Raw genomic sequence first — 15,682 nt, 5'->3', positions numbered from 1 at the left:
AATTCTCAGTTTGAAGGAGAATATGCACAACAGCAAGCAGCACACAATCTATAGATGCAATTTTATAACAAGTTTACAAAAATCAACATCTGTCTTGCTGCTGCTGTACCTATTCAAGAAACAAACGTGTAGCAACACTTTCTTACAGCAGAGAGCACCAGATTATTTTGATACAGCATTAATAAACTGCCTCCATCTATTACAAATTCATTACAGCCATAAATATTTATGTGAACTATCCCTACAGCAAATGAAAAACTTCGTAGTATACACTCACTAGACTGAGCTATGCCCAAACAAAGTAATGCAGTTAAAAATAGGGCACAAATTCTAGTTTTTACGTAGAGAACTCCATCGCAAGGTGGGTTAATATGATTACTTTCACAATGTACGGCACTATAACAAAGTGTTGCACTGCCTTTCCAATGCTCGTATTATTTAATATCAGACACTGTACCATCATAATTTTTTTCTTCCTTGATTGCAACTTATTCTCTGTCACAACTATCAAGTTGTCTATGTTCTGTTACAAAATCTTGAAAGGCAGACCTCCTAAGTATGATTTATGGACAGTATATGAAACCAACCAATTATGCTTTTACATTTGATACTGTTGCAGCAACCACACAAACAAGTCCATATGATTAAAAACAAAATTTCACATTTTCCAAAACTCATTTGCAAGAGATTCATGGGACTGGCCAATCACCGAAAACTAGAAGCAAGTAGATTTCAGTTTCAATACATGCTGAAAATCTATTTATGACAAAATATCACAACTATTCTAATAATATATAGCAATGCATGTTAATGTGTCTTGTTGATTAACTGCAATAACTGTGTGACATAGTGCAGAATGTAAACAATTTGGCACAATTATATTCCGAGTTAACTGTAGTGTTGTTACCACCATCACCATGCAAATATTTAAGAAGTTTCAGTATGCTGAACAGAAGTAAATTTTAAAACACCAATTCTATAAAACATCTGACTTATACAGAAAAATGAAGACTACAGGTCACTACCAGAGATCTATCACATTTCACTACATTTACAAGTTTTGATCTTATAGAGGAGCATACTATTCTATTGTTGGTTGGTTGTTTAGATTGTCCTCAGTAGAGCAAGTTGGGAAGATGGATGTGGATATGCAACAAAATTAAGTAATGTTAACTGTTATTTAATTTGAGTTTCAGTTTCTCACACATCTTACAGATGACAAATACAGTGTACAGAAATGCACAGCTATCAATTCTGTAAAACAAAAACAATTTCTGAGTGTCACCAGCACTCAAACATTTAAACAAATTTCTTATAAAAGATAAACAATACAACAAAAAACATTTGTATAAAATAGAACTCACAGGAATTTCTGATTTTATTACACAACTCCCTGAACTTCAGCAGGTAAGGAATGTTTGGCAGAAATTATACAACAGTTGTAGAAGACAACTGGTGTGACAGTGTCCATATTCAACCAGAATTATTCAATTCTGTTTTTTCCACACTTCAATAATACTTCCAACACAGAGTCCTTCAATAAATAAGCAACAATAAAGCACACAGCACACTATGTTCCAAGAAAGGAAAGGTAAATATAATGCACTTAGTTACCTGAGGAATGAAAATGTTTCATATAAATGCGAATGGGTCCCATAACTATGTCAGTATCTTCAATAGGCCCAAAATTTCTAAGCTGCATTCATAACAGACATATTTCCTCAGTACATACTATTGTGAACAACTAGACTAATTTATACTCCTCTGGCAATTTAGATGTGTTTACATTTGCCTTTCCTTTATGAAACAATGCCTTTAAATTTGAAAAGCACAGAATTTGTGTGTAGCAAACTACACAGCCATTTATTTTTAAGAACACATCTGTCACTCGACATTTATAAGCCAAAGAGCAAACATGTCAAAGCAAGACATTACACATTACTGTACCTTGGCTTTGCTTCCTATATACTTTGCAGAAGCTATGCCATTTGTTGTTGTAACCTTTGACTTATGCCCACCATCAATGTATGTCTTGTAGAAAAACCTTGCAAACAAAACGAAATAACTGAAGTACATCGCTATAGAAAGCTTTATATTTGTGCGTGAAATGTGACACTCTTGCTGCCCTGCCTCAAGGATCTGGTGTGCCCAAATATTTACTGCACAGCCAATTATCATTTGAGTTAACTGTAGTGTAGTTACCACCATCGCCAACTGACGTGGAGGTCTGTAACCCATAGCTCGCAGTGCATAATAGGAGTACATTACCGAATGCACGAAATAGTTCATCACAATAAACCATCTTGCTGAGGCAGTGTACTCGGTGTAACTGTACCAAGAATACAGCAAAACTGTAATATGATGGTACCAATGAAGAAAAATCAGAGGCTGCTTTCGTAACACAATGAACACTGTGTCTCCAAGCTCTGGTAGTTTTGATAGCACAAACATCCACGTCCAGAAGCCAGACACTCTGTCCTGCTCAATGAAGCTGTTGCAAAGAGAAAAGAAAAAAGTACTGTAAATGAAATCTGACGATACAATTTCAATTTCATAACAATTAAAAAACACTGATTTGACAGAAATTGCAGAATAAAGAGGGCACTGTGTTAAGGAAAATTGTGCTAAATATCATTCTGGCCAAAAAGGTCCAAATGTAGCAATCGTCATGTTACAGCAAATAATGCAGATTTAACTCACACTGTGATTTTTTTTTTTCCCCCGAGTGCTACACTTTTGACAGTTTGATGACGCATGATCGTTCGATTCCTTTGCGAAGAAAATCACACTGAACAGGCGTTTTCATAACTATGTACCCAGGGTGAATGTGATTATGAAACTTCACAAAAACTAAAAACCCACTTTATTTTACGTGAAACTCTACTGTCTCTACCGTATGAAACAAACGCTTACAGCGATTTTATTTTGACAGTAACTTTGGAAGATTGTTTCCCAATATATAAAGATGTCTTTAAGCATCAGTACTATTGTGTTCATGGCGCCTTTTTTCCTTACTGTTGGAATGAATCCAGTGTACGGCACTTTACGCATCAAGTCTTGGCAAAATTCACACTAGTACCACGACCACCCTCCAACATGATTATTTCCAAAACATATGACGAAAATGTAGAGCACAGAAAAGTGTGACACTATATACAGCTATCAAACAGCTGTAAAATTTTGTTTCAATCACTGAACAATCCCTCCCCCTCAACTGGTATATCACTTTGATACGTAAAACTCATTCCAAAACACTTCGCACAATACTTCAAATTAGTCTTTTCTTTCGTACAAATTATGTATACGCAATTCTTCCTTGGCAGTGCACGTTACTGCAATTATCAGAAATGGAGCTGTTTTACATGAGACACACCAAAGAGCATTACGCTTATTGCGATCGCATTAAGCATCGTCCGACACATACTGTACAGTAGGGAGAACCGGTCATTGAGGTAGATGGTTTCACACACAAAAATCTCAAGGATGGTAGTTTCGCCCCACTTCCGCTTGTTCTACTCTTACCATAAAAAGCAGTTTTCAGTTTGATCGACAAAGTAAACGTAGATGTACAAATGTCTATCCCTTAGTTTCTTAATGAATAGCAAAGTAAATCGGGAACAGTTTCGTACTCACCTTGGAATACACACGGAGTGATATAGACCGTAATTCTTTAGCACATGAAAAAATTCTGGGGCTGTTCGGCATGCGCCGATTATGCTAAAAGCTGCGAGCATTGTATTCCACAAAGATAGAATTCCACGAAGCTCGAATCGTGGGCGGCTCTGCATATAATGCTGACCAACGAAAATGAATATCATATAAATCCCGCAGTAATAAAACCCATTGGTCCAGTTTTTTGTCATCCATACTCTAGTGTCCTGGTGCTCAAATTCTTCTTCGAAGTTAAACACGTATGAGTAATTTGGCAAAGTTATTTCCATGTAGCTGTTCATCGTAGATGGCTAAGATCTTGAACCGGCAAGAAAATTTTCCTTTGGTCGCAAATTTCCGCAACGTGCACGATGCCGATAAATAAGCGTATAACATCAAACCACTGCAGGCAGTAGGAGATAATCACAACACTTCAACCCTACCGGCACACTATCGGCACGTAATGAAGATACACACTTTCTATTTTACTAAGTCGAGCTAATATTTCCCGGCAGGTGAGCCGCGTTCAAAGACCCTGTAGCGAGTCGCTACGTTCTTCTAACGCCGCTCTCCTCCTTCCCTACTACCTCCAGCGTTGCGCCTTCACTGACTCAACAACCGTCATCCGTTCCATTCAGTATTCACAGATTTCGCCGTCTGCCACCAGATGGCGGTAAAAACCAATCAATGTTTGTCACTGTCAAAGAACATCCTAGCAAAATTCATACTCCGTATCAGTGACAATACTTTCACATTTTTCTAAAGAAAATGTGTTGAATACAAGAAAGATTGGCGGGCAACCTCATTGATATATCACCCAACTAGATAGTCTCGGTAATTGCTTGCGAGGAAGAAATTAGCAAAGAAAATCTGCTATGAGTAAAATATGCACTATGTTATCTCTGTATATCGCTGTCTGACATCTTTGATCGTGTTTGGCGCAGGTGAATGTGTACTGTGTGTCTATATGTTCTTAGTTGTGATGTTTATATGCGATTTGGCATAATATTTATTATTTTCTAAACATGCCACCAAATATAAACACATACATTCAGTTAAGGGAATCTATAATATCAAAGTCTAACTATGTTAGTCCACCAGAACTCAATAATTTTGTGTTAGAATACGCGCAGATAATAAACTCAAAAAGACGTTGTAGCTCGATAAAAAATTTGGAAGAACTGATTTGTTTGTTAGAAAAACGAGATTATATAAGCGCAGACAACGTGAAACCTCTGCTATGTATTAGGGACAGAATCCGCGATCCGCAACGCTTGCATTCGTTCAGTAATAATGGAGATTCAATATCAAATGGAATCTACGACGATTTTTATGGTATGTGATAACATGAAAAGTTTCTAAAATTATGGACTGAAGTAAACCGTCTTTATAATATGGTGTTTTGCTCTGCATCTAGGAAGACAGATGTCGAACAGTACTGAGAGTCAGGATGACGTCTTCAGAACGCGATCTCTTCCGCCTAGAGGTTCGTAGTTGTTGTTGCCTCACTAAAGATAAGGTAGTATAGGTGATCCACCTGTTATTCAATAAATCATATTTTTATGATGCACACACTGCCTTAGCTCTGCACTTGTACCTGACTGTACTTTGTAATTTTAAATTTTAGTTTTTTGTAAAGGAAGTAATAAAATCTAAGTATATTGTGATTAACACTGAAGTCACATAACCATAAATTTCTTTACGGTGCGGTGCTGTCTATATACAGAAAAGAATATCAAAAAATGCCCTGCATGTAGACAAGTACTGCTCATAAATTTCCTTGTTCGTTTATTGCCAGGTTTGGGTAAGCAGTCTACTGTGTATCTTTGCACATTACAGTTTTGATTCAAGATGGATTTACATGTTCATTTATTGTTAGATTTTAAGTAAGTTCTCTGTATTTTGTGACTTCATTGTTGCTGACACTTTTCTCTTCTCTGTTAAAATCAGAGTGGGGAAGTAGAGCACAGGAAAATAAAAATATGCCATTTATATTAGTAGAGTGATCCAAACCTTGTTATTTGTGTTTTATGAGTTCCACAAAAACTTTTCACTTTACAAAATTCTTAAGGCTTTCGTCCCCACTTGTTGACAAACTGCCTGTTGGCTTCTGTCTAGGGTTTTTCGGCCTACACTCGTCTCATGATTTTTCTAACATTTCGCCATCATGAGTAGTTGGCATTGTCAAAGTTTCACCCTCCATTGCTGGTGGTGGACTGGTGAAACATTAGAAAAATCATCAGACGAATGTCGGCAAAAAAAAACCGAGACAGAAGCCAACAGGCAGTTCATTACTTTTCACTTTGCTTATTTTATCGTAAAACCCTACATCTTACACTCTTCCCCTTTCATTTCTCATCTTGTCGTGTTGTTGTTGTTCTTGTTCTTGTTGTGGTGGTCTTCAGCCCGAAGACTGGTTTGATGCAGCTCTCCAAGCTACTCTCCCCTGTGCAAGCTTCTTCATCTCCATATAATTACTGCAGCCTACATCCTTCTGAATCCTCGTACTGCATTCATCACTTGGTCCCCCTCTATAATTTTTACCCCCCACACTTCCAACCAGTACTAAATTGGTGATCGCTTGATTTCTCAGAATGTGTTTTGTCAACCAATCCCTTGTTTTAGTCCAGTTGTGCCACAAATTTTATTGTCTCTCCAGTTCTATTCAGTAACTCTGTAATACTTACATGATCCACCCATCTAATTTTCAGCATTCTTCTGTAGCACCACATTTGATAGCTTATATTCTCTTCTTGTCTAAACTGCTTATCGCCCGTGTTTCACTTCCATACATGGCTACACTCCAGACAAATAGTTTCAAAAAAGGCTTCCTAACACTTTGCTTACCATTACCAGTCTACATTTTATATACTGTCTGCTTCGGCCATCATCATTTATTTTACTCCCAAATAGCAAAATTCATCTATTGGTTTAAGTGTCTTGTTTCCTAATCTTAATTCCCTCAGCATCACCTGAATTAATTTAGCTGCATCCCTCATTTTTGCTTTTGTTGATGTTCATTTCTCGTATATCTTCCTTTCGAGGCACTGTCCATCACATTCAACTACTCTTCCAAGTTGTTTGCTGTCTCTGATAGGATTACAATGTCATCAGCAAGCATCAAATTTTTTATTTCCTCTTCCTAAACTTTATTTCCTACACCAAATTTTCCTTGGTTTCCTTTACTGCTTGCTCAGTATGCAGATTAAATAACATCAGGATAGTTTACAAACTTGTATCACTCCCTTGCCAACCAGTGGTTCCCTTTAATACCCTGTGACTCTTATAATTACCATCTGGTTTCTGTCCGAGTTGTAAATAGCCATATGCTCCCTGTAATTTACCCCACTCCTTCAGAATTTCACAGAGAGTATTCCAGTCAACATTGCCAGAATCTTTCTCCAAGTCTACAGACACTATAAACCTAGGTTTGCCTTTCCTTAACCTATATTCTAAGATAAGTTGTAGGGTCAGCATTGCCTCGTGTGTTCCTACTTTTCTCGGGAATCCAAACTCATCATCCATGGAGTCGGGTTCTACCTATTTTTCCATTTTTCTGTAAAGAATTTGTGTTTTTCATATTAAACTCATAGTTCACTAATATTCACACCTGTCAGCACCTGCTTTCTCTGGAATTGGAATTATTACTTTCTTCTTGAAGTCTGATGGTATTTTGCCTGCCTGTCTTGTACATCTTGCACACAAGGTTGAAGAGTTTTGTTATGATTAGCTCTCCCTATGCTATCACTATGGAACATTGTCTACTCTCGGGGACTTGTTTAGACTTAGATCTTTAAGTGCTCTGTCAAGTTGTTCTCACCTTATCATGTCTCTCATCTCACCTACGTGCTCTTCCCTTGCCATTATGTTGCCTTCAAGTTCATCTCCCTTGTATAGTCCCTCCATATACTCCTTCCACCTCTGAGCTTTTCTTTCTGTGCTTAACACTAGTCATTCATCTGAGCTTTTGATATCCATGCAGCTACTTCTCTATTCTCCAAACGCTTCTTTAATTTTCAGGTAAGCAGTATCTGTGTTACCCCTAATGAAATATGCTTCTAATCCTTACATCCATCCTGTAGCCATTCTGCTTAGTCACTTTGCACTTCCTGCTAGTCTCATTTATTAAACATTTGTATTCCATGTTGCCTGCTTCGTTTGCTGCAGTTTTATATTGTCTGCATTCATTATTTAAATTCAGTATCTCCTGTGATATCCAGTGATTTCTATTAGTCTGTTTACGTACATGATCTTCTGCGGAAATACGGAAGCGTCCGATCCCACCCGTCGGCTTTGACCCATGACGTCACAAATATGGCGGAAACGACCATAAACGACAATTCCAATATGGTGGATATAAAATCGTTGCATACGTATCATAAAGACGAAAATACATCGAAAAACAAACACACACACGTTTCACAAAAAGCCTAATGACTCTAACGGGACAAGCATGGGAAATTGGGGGTTTTGGGGTGGGGACAAACTAAATATAAACAAATTTAGCCAGCCACCCCCATACAAAACCACACAAAACGACGAAAAAAAATCGACATCACAAAACTCACCAAATACCACAAAACACAATATTATCTGGAATCGGACACTTCCCTTGACCTATATAGCTCAACAGCAGCTCCCAATCCCATCTCCCAATACAAAAACCAAACTGCACCGCCAAACATTACGAACAAACACTTCCCTTGACCTACATAGATCTACAGCAGCTCCCGATCCCATAAATTGGGATCGAACACTTCCCTTGACCTATATAGCTCAACAGCAGCTCCCAATCCCATCTCCCAATACAAAAACCAAACTGCACCGCCAAACATTACGAACAAACACTTCCCTTGACCTACATAGATCTACAGCAGCTCCCAATCCCATAAATTAGGATCGACCACTACCCTTGACCTATGTAACTCAAAAACATCTACCAATACCAACCTTCACAGCCACAAATTTCAATGAAACACTTCCCTATACCCCAATACACAACACATACGCCAAAAACAAAAAAAATGAGAACTTACCCTACAAGAAAGTTCCAGCCCCACAAACTAGATTGGCCACCACAACCACACACAAATGCACACGTAAACACACACACACACGCACACATGCAAACCAACGAAAAAATACTAAACCAAAAGAAAAACCCAACCCATCCACACCTCAACCCCCCCCCCCCCCCCCCGACTCCAAAATAAAAAAACTACAAACAAAAACCAAATGCAACATAAAAAACATCTCAATCACACACTACAACTCAACAAAAACTTCAACAAAATAGATCCTCCACAACTAAAACAAAAAACAAACACACTCCCCCTCTCCCCCCACCCACCTTAACAAATACTATACAACAAAATAAACCAGCCACCCCACCCTGAGCCACAGCCACCCACCCACCTACCCAGACCACCCCAACTAACCACTTTCGGCCTATACATTTTACCCACAGCCCTTAAGAAAACCCGAACAATACAATAGCCCTCTGGGACACTCTTCCGCCAACAGTACTCATTTAAATGAGACTGAAGGTTGGAAGAGCGCCTCTCCCCCTCCCAAGAACTGACTTAACCGCCCCCCACATCCCCTCTATTGTGTTAGTACAAGCCCCTGTCTCATATTTCTTAAACTCTAAACTATGATTCACTACTAAATGATTAAATCCCCTCTCACCCAACCCCCTGTAAGAACCAAAAGCATCAAAAACTATTGTGGACCCCGGCTCTATATATTCCTCAATTAACCCCGCTAATTGAGCCTTGGACCTCCCTTCCACAACCCTAAAAACACATTCGGAACCCCCACCCCCCGGAACAACAGCCCCCCACACCCAAAGACCAGCCACAGACTTCCCCCTCCCATACTCCCTTTTCCCAAACTGTGGCTTGTCCACCTCCACAACAACCCCATGCCCCTCCAACTTACCCGTGTACTTAATAAATGCCGAACACACTTCACGACAAAAGGAATACCAATCTAAAACGCTCCTCTCACTCACACCAGTCTCATGCGCACAAAAACTCTGTGGGGATCTATAACAAAAATAATATGTAACAAGCACAATCTCACGCATGCCCAACCTAGACTTCTTGAACCAGGTACCGCGCCGTATGGAACACCATATGCCATCTTTGCAACAGCGCCACATATAACCGTCCCTGGTCCGAGAGGCCGGAACTTTAACCAATTTCATTGGTTCACGGCACACACCGCACTTCACCACCTCAGCAATTAAGCCAAAAAGCTGTAGGAACTTAATCAGCTCTAAAACTGTGTCCCCCATCATAGCCCTCAACCGAGAACTATTGATCTTGTCTTTCATATCCATTCCTGAACAAAAAACCACAACCGATTAAACTTAATAACAAAACCACCTGACGTACAGCAATCATCACTACATTAACCTCACACAAAACCGTTAACTCACTGATACAAATCCCGCTTCAAAAATACGCAAGCAGCACTCGCCACTGAGCAACAGCAAACTGAGCCCAATACACCAAACAAACGAAAACCCTGAACATACCACCAGAGGGCACAACAAACCACAACACGACGACATCTACAAACACGCCACACTCACAAACCAAACTCCGCGCCGTAATGACGTCACACACCACAACACCCTTACGTCACGGGTCAAAGCCGACACACGAGACCAGACACTTCTGTCGACCCGTGCTATTTCATCTCTCAAGACTACCTGTTCATTTCTCCTGTATTCCTTTCCACCGTTCTAGTCAATCATTGCCTAATGCTCCCTCCGAAAATCTGAAAAGCCTCTTAGTCTTATCCAAGTACTATTGCCTTAATTTCTCACATTTTGCAGATTCTTTAGTTTTAATCTGCAGTTCACAGCCAATAAATTGTGGTCAGGTGTCACATCTACTCCTAGAAATGTCTTACAATTTAAAATCTGGCTCGAAAGTCTCTGTCTTACCATTATATGATTACCTTCGAGTGCCCCAGGTCTCTTCCACATACACAACCTTCTTTCACAATTACTAAACCAAGTGTTAGCAATGATTAAACTGTGCTATATACAGAATTCTACTAGGTGGCTTCCTGTTTCATGCTTTTCCCCCCCTGTCCATATTCATAACAATTGTTTATAAAACCTGTTCAACCTAAAAGTTGAAGCTCTCCTTTTGAGGGAATGTAGAACAATATATTGTACTATTCAACAGAAAAAAATCAAAACTTTATGCATTGGCATTTTTGAAAAAAAAAATTTTTTTCATAAATTATAAAAAAAGTTCTGAATGCTATAGTAAAAGAACTTTGACAGATAAGTCCAAATGGAGGATTTCTTTGTAATCATAAAGCAATTATCTACCAAATAAAAAAAAAAAAAAAAAAATATCTAGTACATAGAAAATTTTCTAAAATTTGCATCTTCAAAATGGTATGCACAGTATCCTCTTTGGAGGGCTGTATCTCAGAGCAGAAATTTTTTTCCTTACTAAGCTGTTCATTTTCACATCTGCTAAATTCAATATGATCCGTGAATATGAAGGTAACATTTTTTTCCTAGCCTGCCTGAATTGATATGGACTATGGCCCTACTATTTGTCCTTCTCTACCTTTTTCAGTTATCGAATTCTAGTCCCCAATCACAATTAAATTTCCATCTCCCTTAACTGTCTGAATAATTTCTTGTATCTCACCATACATTTCTTTAATATCTTCATCACCCATTGAGCTAGTTAGCATATAAACTTGTTGTGGTGCGTGTGGGCTTAGTATTTATCTAGGCTACAATAATGCGTTCACTATGCTGTTCATAAATAGCTTACCCACAACCAACTCCTGCATTGGTGCTTTTAACTTTGCATTTATAACCCTGTATTAACTTGAGCAGAAGTCTTGTCCCTCTTGCCACTGAACTTCACTAGTTCCCACTATATCTGACTTCAACCTACCCATTTTCCTTTTTAAATCTTCTAACCTTCCTGCCCAATTAAGGACTCTTTAACATTCCACGCTCTGACCTGTAGGATGCCAGTCTCTCTCTCTCTCTCTCTCTCTCTCTCTCTCTCTCTCTCTTGAAGACAGCATCCTCCTCAGTAGTTCCACCCACTCTCTCTCTCTCTCTCTCTCTCGAAGACAGCATCCTCCTCAGTAGTTCCACACAGAGATCCGAATGGAGGACAATTTTACCCAAGAGAATACCATAATCATTTAACCATACAGTAGAGCTACGTGTCCTCAGGAAAAATTACGGCTACAGTTTCCCCTAGCTTTCAGCCATTCACAATACCAGCACATCTAGACCATTTTTGTTGATGTTACAAGGGCAGATCAGTCACTTATCCAGACTGTTGCCCCTACAATTACTGAAAAGGTTGCTGCCCCTCTTCAGGAACCACACGTTTGTCTGGCCACTCAACAGATACCCTCCGTTGTGGTTACACCTACGTATCTCTGAGGCACACAGGCCACCCCACCAATGGCAAGATTCATGATTCATGTGGGGTGTCTTGTAATAAGATTGCAATAATTACATATGCTTTTGACTCTCACCATTCATATCTTTAACACCCTCCTTTCTCTTGTGTAATTCAGTTACGTTTTAGGAGATTTTCCCCTATTTATCGTCTTCTAGTGATGGACATCAGTAGGCTCAATTGTTAATTTTTTTGTGATTGGCAGTATTTTTGGTCTGTGCTTCTTCTTGCAAGATCTGAGCCCTCCTGCTTCAGCCTACCTACCAGCATTGTTGCATGCATTCTGTTCTGTTGTTGACAGGATTTATGTCTAGACAACTCTTAATATTGCATCTTTTGCTCTGAATAACTTACAAGAGACTTGTTTCTTCTGTTTGTCTTAAATGATCACTGCGTAGTTCTCCTACATTACAGAGTGATTTTATGCCTGTCACATTTTCGACCATCTAATTGTTGCTTATGTTGCATATTTCAATGAAAGTTGCTTAGTGTAACCCACCCTCAGTCCCTCTCTCCCAATGCCCTTCTTGCATTGTTCATAGTTGATAGCTGATTTATGTACATACTAATCACCAAGTTATTCATTGGAGATTTGTCTCTGTTATGTATCACAGTGTATCTGAGCGTGCCTGCAATTTCAGTTATTCATAAAAAATGTGCATTAAATATAGAGCAAATGTTAACTATGGTGGAATAATAGCGAAATTAGAAATTGTGGAACCAACCATAAAGCACTCCAACCCATATTGTCCATCCAACTGACTTGTGGAGGGCTCTACACTGAAGAAATTTTCACAGAGGCATAGGCATAATTTAGATGAGCAGATGCAGATGCTTACGTTAATTGGACTTTTTTAGGCTACATTAATCTCTTATAGTAACTTTTCATCATCAAGGATATTGTACTTGTTGTATGGATATATACTTCGCAATTACATGACTCTGGGCTGCAGCAGTGCTGTTTCCAGATGTCTATGCTGTTGCCTACTCTTTTTTAGTTATAATATGGATCTGTTGATAAAAATTCTTATGCTACTGACTCTGTAACAGAGCAAGAAGACTTAAAATGATCTGGAGAGTAAGGCATGTGAGTACCAGTTAACGAAGTGTGTGGCTTCCATGGTGTAGCTCACATGCCTTAGTGATACAGATGTCCATACTGTAGGAGCAATCACATTGAAGAGGCCAGGCAAATATATGGTTCATGAAGAGGGGCCTTTTCAGAAGTCTGGATGGTTGCCCTCTCTGGCCTTGTAGCTTTAGTCAACATGGTTTTGCTATTTTAGTACTGTGAATGGCTGAAAGGAAAGGAAAACTACAGCCATAATATTTCCCAGGATACGCAGCTCTACTCTGTGTCGAAATGGTGATGGCATCCTATTGGGTAAAATAGCCCTCATTTGAATCTCTGGATAAGGATTACTCAGAAGTATGTTGTCATCAGCAAAAACGAGGGGTTTGAGTGTGGAATGTTAAGATCCCTTAACTAGGTAAAAAGTTTAGAGAACTTAAAAAGAGGAGTGAGTAGGTTAAAGATGTATTATGCGAATTACTGAAATGTGGTGCCAAGAAAAAACAGGGCTGATGGTGAGGTGAATACAAGGTTACCAACAGAAAATCAAATAGAGGTAATGCAGGAGTAGGTTTAATAGTGAATGAGGAAGTTTGAATGTTATTAAGCTTCTATGAACAGCATAGAGACTGCATTATAGTAGCCAAAATAAACAGCAAAGCCAATGCTCACTGCAGCAGTGCAAGTTTATATAACAACTAGCTCAACAGATGAGAAAGAGATCCAAAGACTGTATGATGAGATAAGAGAAATTATTCAGTTTATTAAGGGAGAAGAATATTCGATTGTGAGGGGGGCGAGGGGAGCTGAAATTCATTAGTAGCAATAAGAAGCAAAAGAGTAATAGCAGGAGCATATGGTCTGAGGGAAAGGATTGTAAAGGGGAAGCCATCTGATACAATCATACATATACCGAGCAAGGTGGCGCAGTGGCTAGCACACAGAACTCGCATTCGGGAGGACGATGGTTCAATCCCGCGTCCGGCCATCCTGATTTAGGTTTTCCGTGATTTCCCTAAATCGCTCCAGGCAAATGCCGGTGTGGTTCCCTTGAAAGGGCACAGCCGACTTCCTTCCCCGCCCTTCCCTAATGCGATGAGACCGATGATTTCACTGTTTGGTCTCTTCCCCCCAAAACAACCAACCAATCATACAAATTCAACCATTGCTGATACTTTTGTAAGGTTGTAAGTGTGGAAATGACAAGGTGACACTAGAAGGTTCCATAGAGTGTACATAACAGTAAGACATAGAATCGAAACCAGATTTTTAAGTGTGAAGCATTCCAAGGGTAGATGAGGACTGTCTTGCCATAATTTATTGCAGATGGAAATTGCAGAAAGGTGGGAAATTAAAGAGATAGGATCTGGATTATAAATTGAAGGAATCACAGGTTTTTGAGAGTTACAAAGGGAGAATTTGGCAATAATTGACAGAAACAAGGGAAAAGAGAGAGAAATTGAATGGATAGCTTTGCGGGATGAAATAGTGAAGGCAAAATGAGAAGACCCAGTGGAAACTTTTGGGTAACTCACTATATCTCAAATTCAGTTGATGAAAGGAAAAAATATAAAAATGCTGCAACTGATGTGGTCTAAACGGAATACAAACTGCTAAAAAATGAGATTCACAGAAATAGCAAAGCGGGAATGGCTAGAGAAGAAATGCAAAGATGGAGAAGTGTACATGGCTATGGGAAGATAGATGCTGCTGTTTGAAAATTAAAGAGACCTTTGGAGGAAAGGGAAGCAGCTGTATGAATGTCAAGAGCTCAGACACCTAGCCAATACTGAGCAAAGAAGGGAAGACTATGGTGGAAAGAATATTTAGGACTGTACAAGAGAAATGAAACTGAAGGCAGTAATTTAGAAAGGGATTAGGGTTCAAATGAATATAGAAAATGTATTATGAGAAAAATTAGACAGAGCACTGAAAGAATTAGGATGAATCAAAGATGTTGGAGTAGCTAATATTCCCTCAGAATTATTTAAGTGCTTGGAACAGCCAGCCAAAATAAACTGTTCAACTTGCTGTGCAAAATATATGAGACAGGCAAAATAGACTCAGATTTAAAGGAGAATTTAATAATTCAAATTCCAAATAAGGAAGGTGCTGATGAGTGTCGGTATTATCTGACCCTCAGTTTAATAAAACAGTGAAAAATCTTGGGTGGAATAATGACATTATGGAAAGGATAGTTGCTACTCACCATGCAATGGAGGAGCTGAGTCACATGTTTGAAAAGGATAGTTGCTACTCATCATACAGTGGATACACAAAACAAAAAGACTGTGAAATATGTGAGCTTTCAGCCCAAAAGGCCTTTATCAGAAGTAGGCAAAACACACACACACGATGCAGTCTCTGGCTGCTGAGGCCAGATTGCGAGCAGCATGCATGATGGATGATGAGAGAAGCAATCTGGATGGTGGGGGTAAGGAGGAGGCTGGGGCACGGAGGCAGACAGTAAAGTGCTGCTTATGTGAGCACACAAGGA

The 15,682-nt window shown here is 39.2% G+C and overlaps 2 protein-coding genes across 3 annotated transcripts in view; one reads left to right on the top strand and one right to left on the bottom strand.

Moving 5' to 3' along the window:
* Positions 1-1,164: 1,164 nt before the first annotated feature.
* On the bottom strand, positions 1,165-4,298 carry LOC126100291 (elongation of very long chain fatty acids protein 6). Its single transcript, XM_049910898.1, has 2 exons — positions 3,634-4,298; positions 1,165-2,491 (listed from the first exon to the last, which is right to left on the bottom strand). Exons 1-2 carry the CDS (start codon positions 3,951-3,953, stop codon positions 1,939-1,941), a joined length of 873 nt encoding a protein of 290 aa, XP_049766855.1. The 5' UTR covers positions 3,954-4,298; the 3' UTR covers positions 1,165-1,938.
* Positions 4,299-4,563: 265 nt separating this feature from the next.
* Positions 4,564-15,682, top strand: part of LOC126100292 (fas-associated death domain protein) — a 57,385-nt gene continuing 46,266 nt past the window's right edge. For both annotated transcript variants that reach the window (XR_007522146.1, XM_049910899.1), the window contains exons 1-2: positions 4,564-4,986; positions 5,069-5,137. Coding sequence is in view for 1 of the 2 variants with exons in the window: in XM_049910899.1 (XP_049766856.1) it covers positions 4,677-4,986; positions 5,069-5,137 (379 nt within the window). In the remaining variant the exon portion in view is untranslated. The remainder of the gene's footprint in view (positions 4,987-5,068; positions 5,138-15,682) is intronic.

This window comes from Schistocerca cancellata, chromosome 9 (assembly GCF_023864275.1).
Source record: "Schistocerca cancellata isolate TAMUIC-IGC-003103 chromosome 9, iqSchCanc2.1, whole genome shotgun sequence".
Taxonomy (NCBI): Eukaryota; Metazoa; Arthropoda; class Insecta; order Orthoptera; family Acrididae; genus Schistocerca; species Schistocerca cancellata.
This window is presented reverse-complemented; position numbering and strand designations above follow the sequence as displayed.

Excerpts from the sequence above, each read along its gene's own strand:
- LOC126100291 (XM_049910898.1), bottom strand. The coding sequence starts at position 3,953 with ATGAACAGCTACATGGAAATAACTTTGCCAAATTACTCATACGTGTTT. Across the intron at positions 2,492-3,633 it reads CACTCCGTGTGTATTCCAAG|CTTCATTGAGCAGGACAGAG; the intron begins GTGAGTACGAAA and ends TCTTTGCAACAG.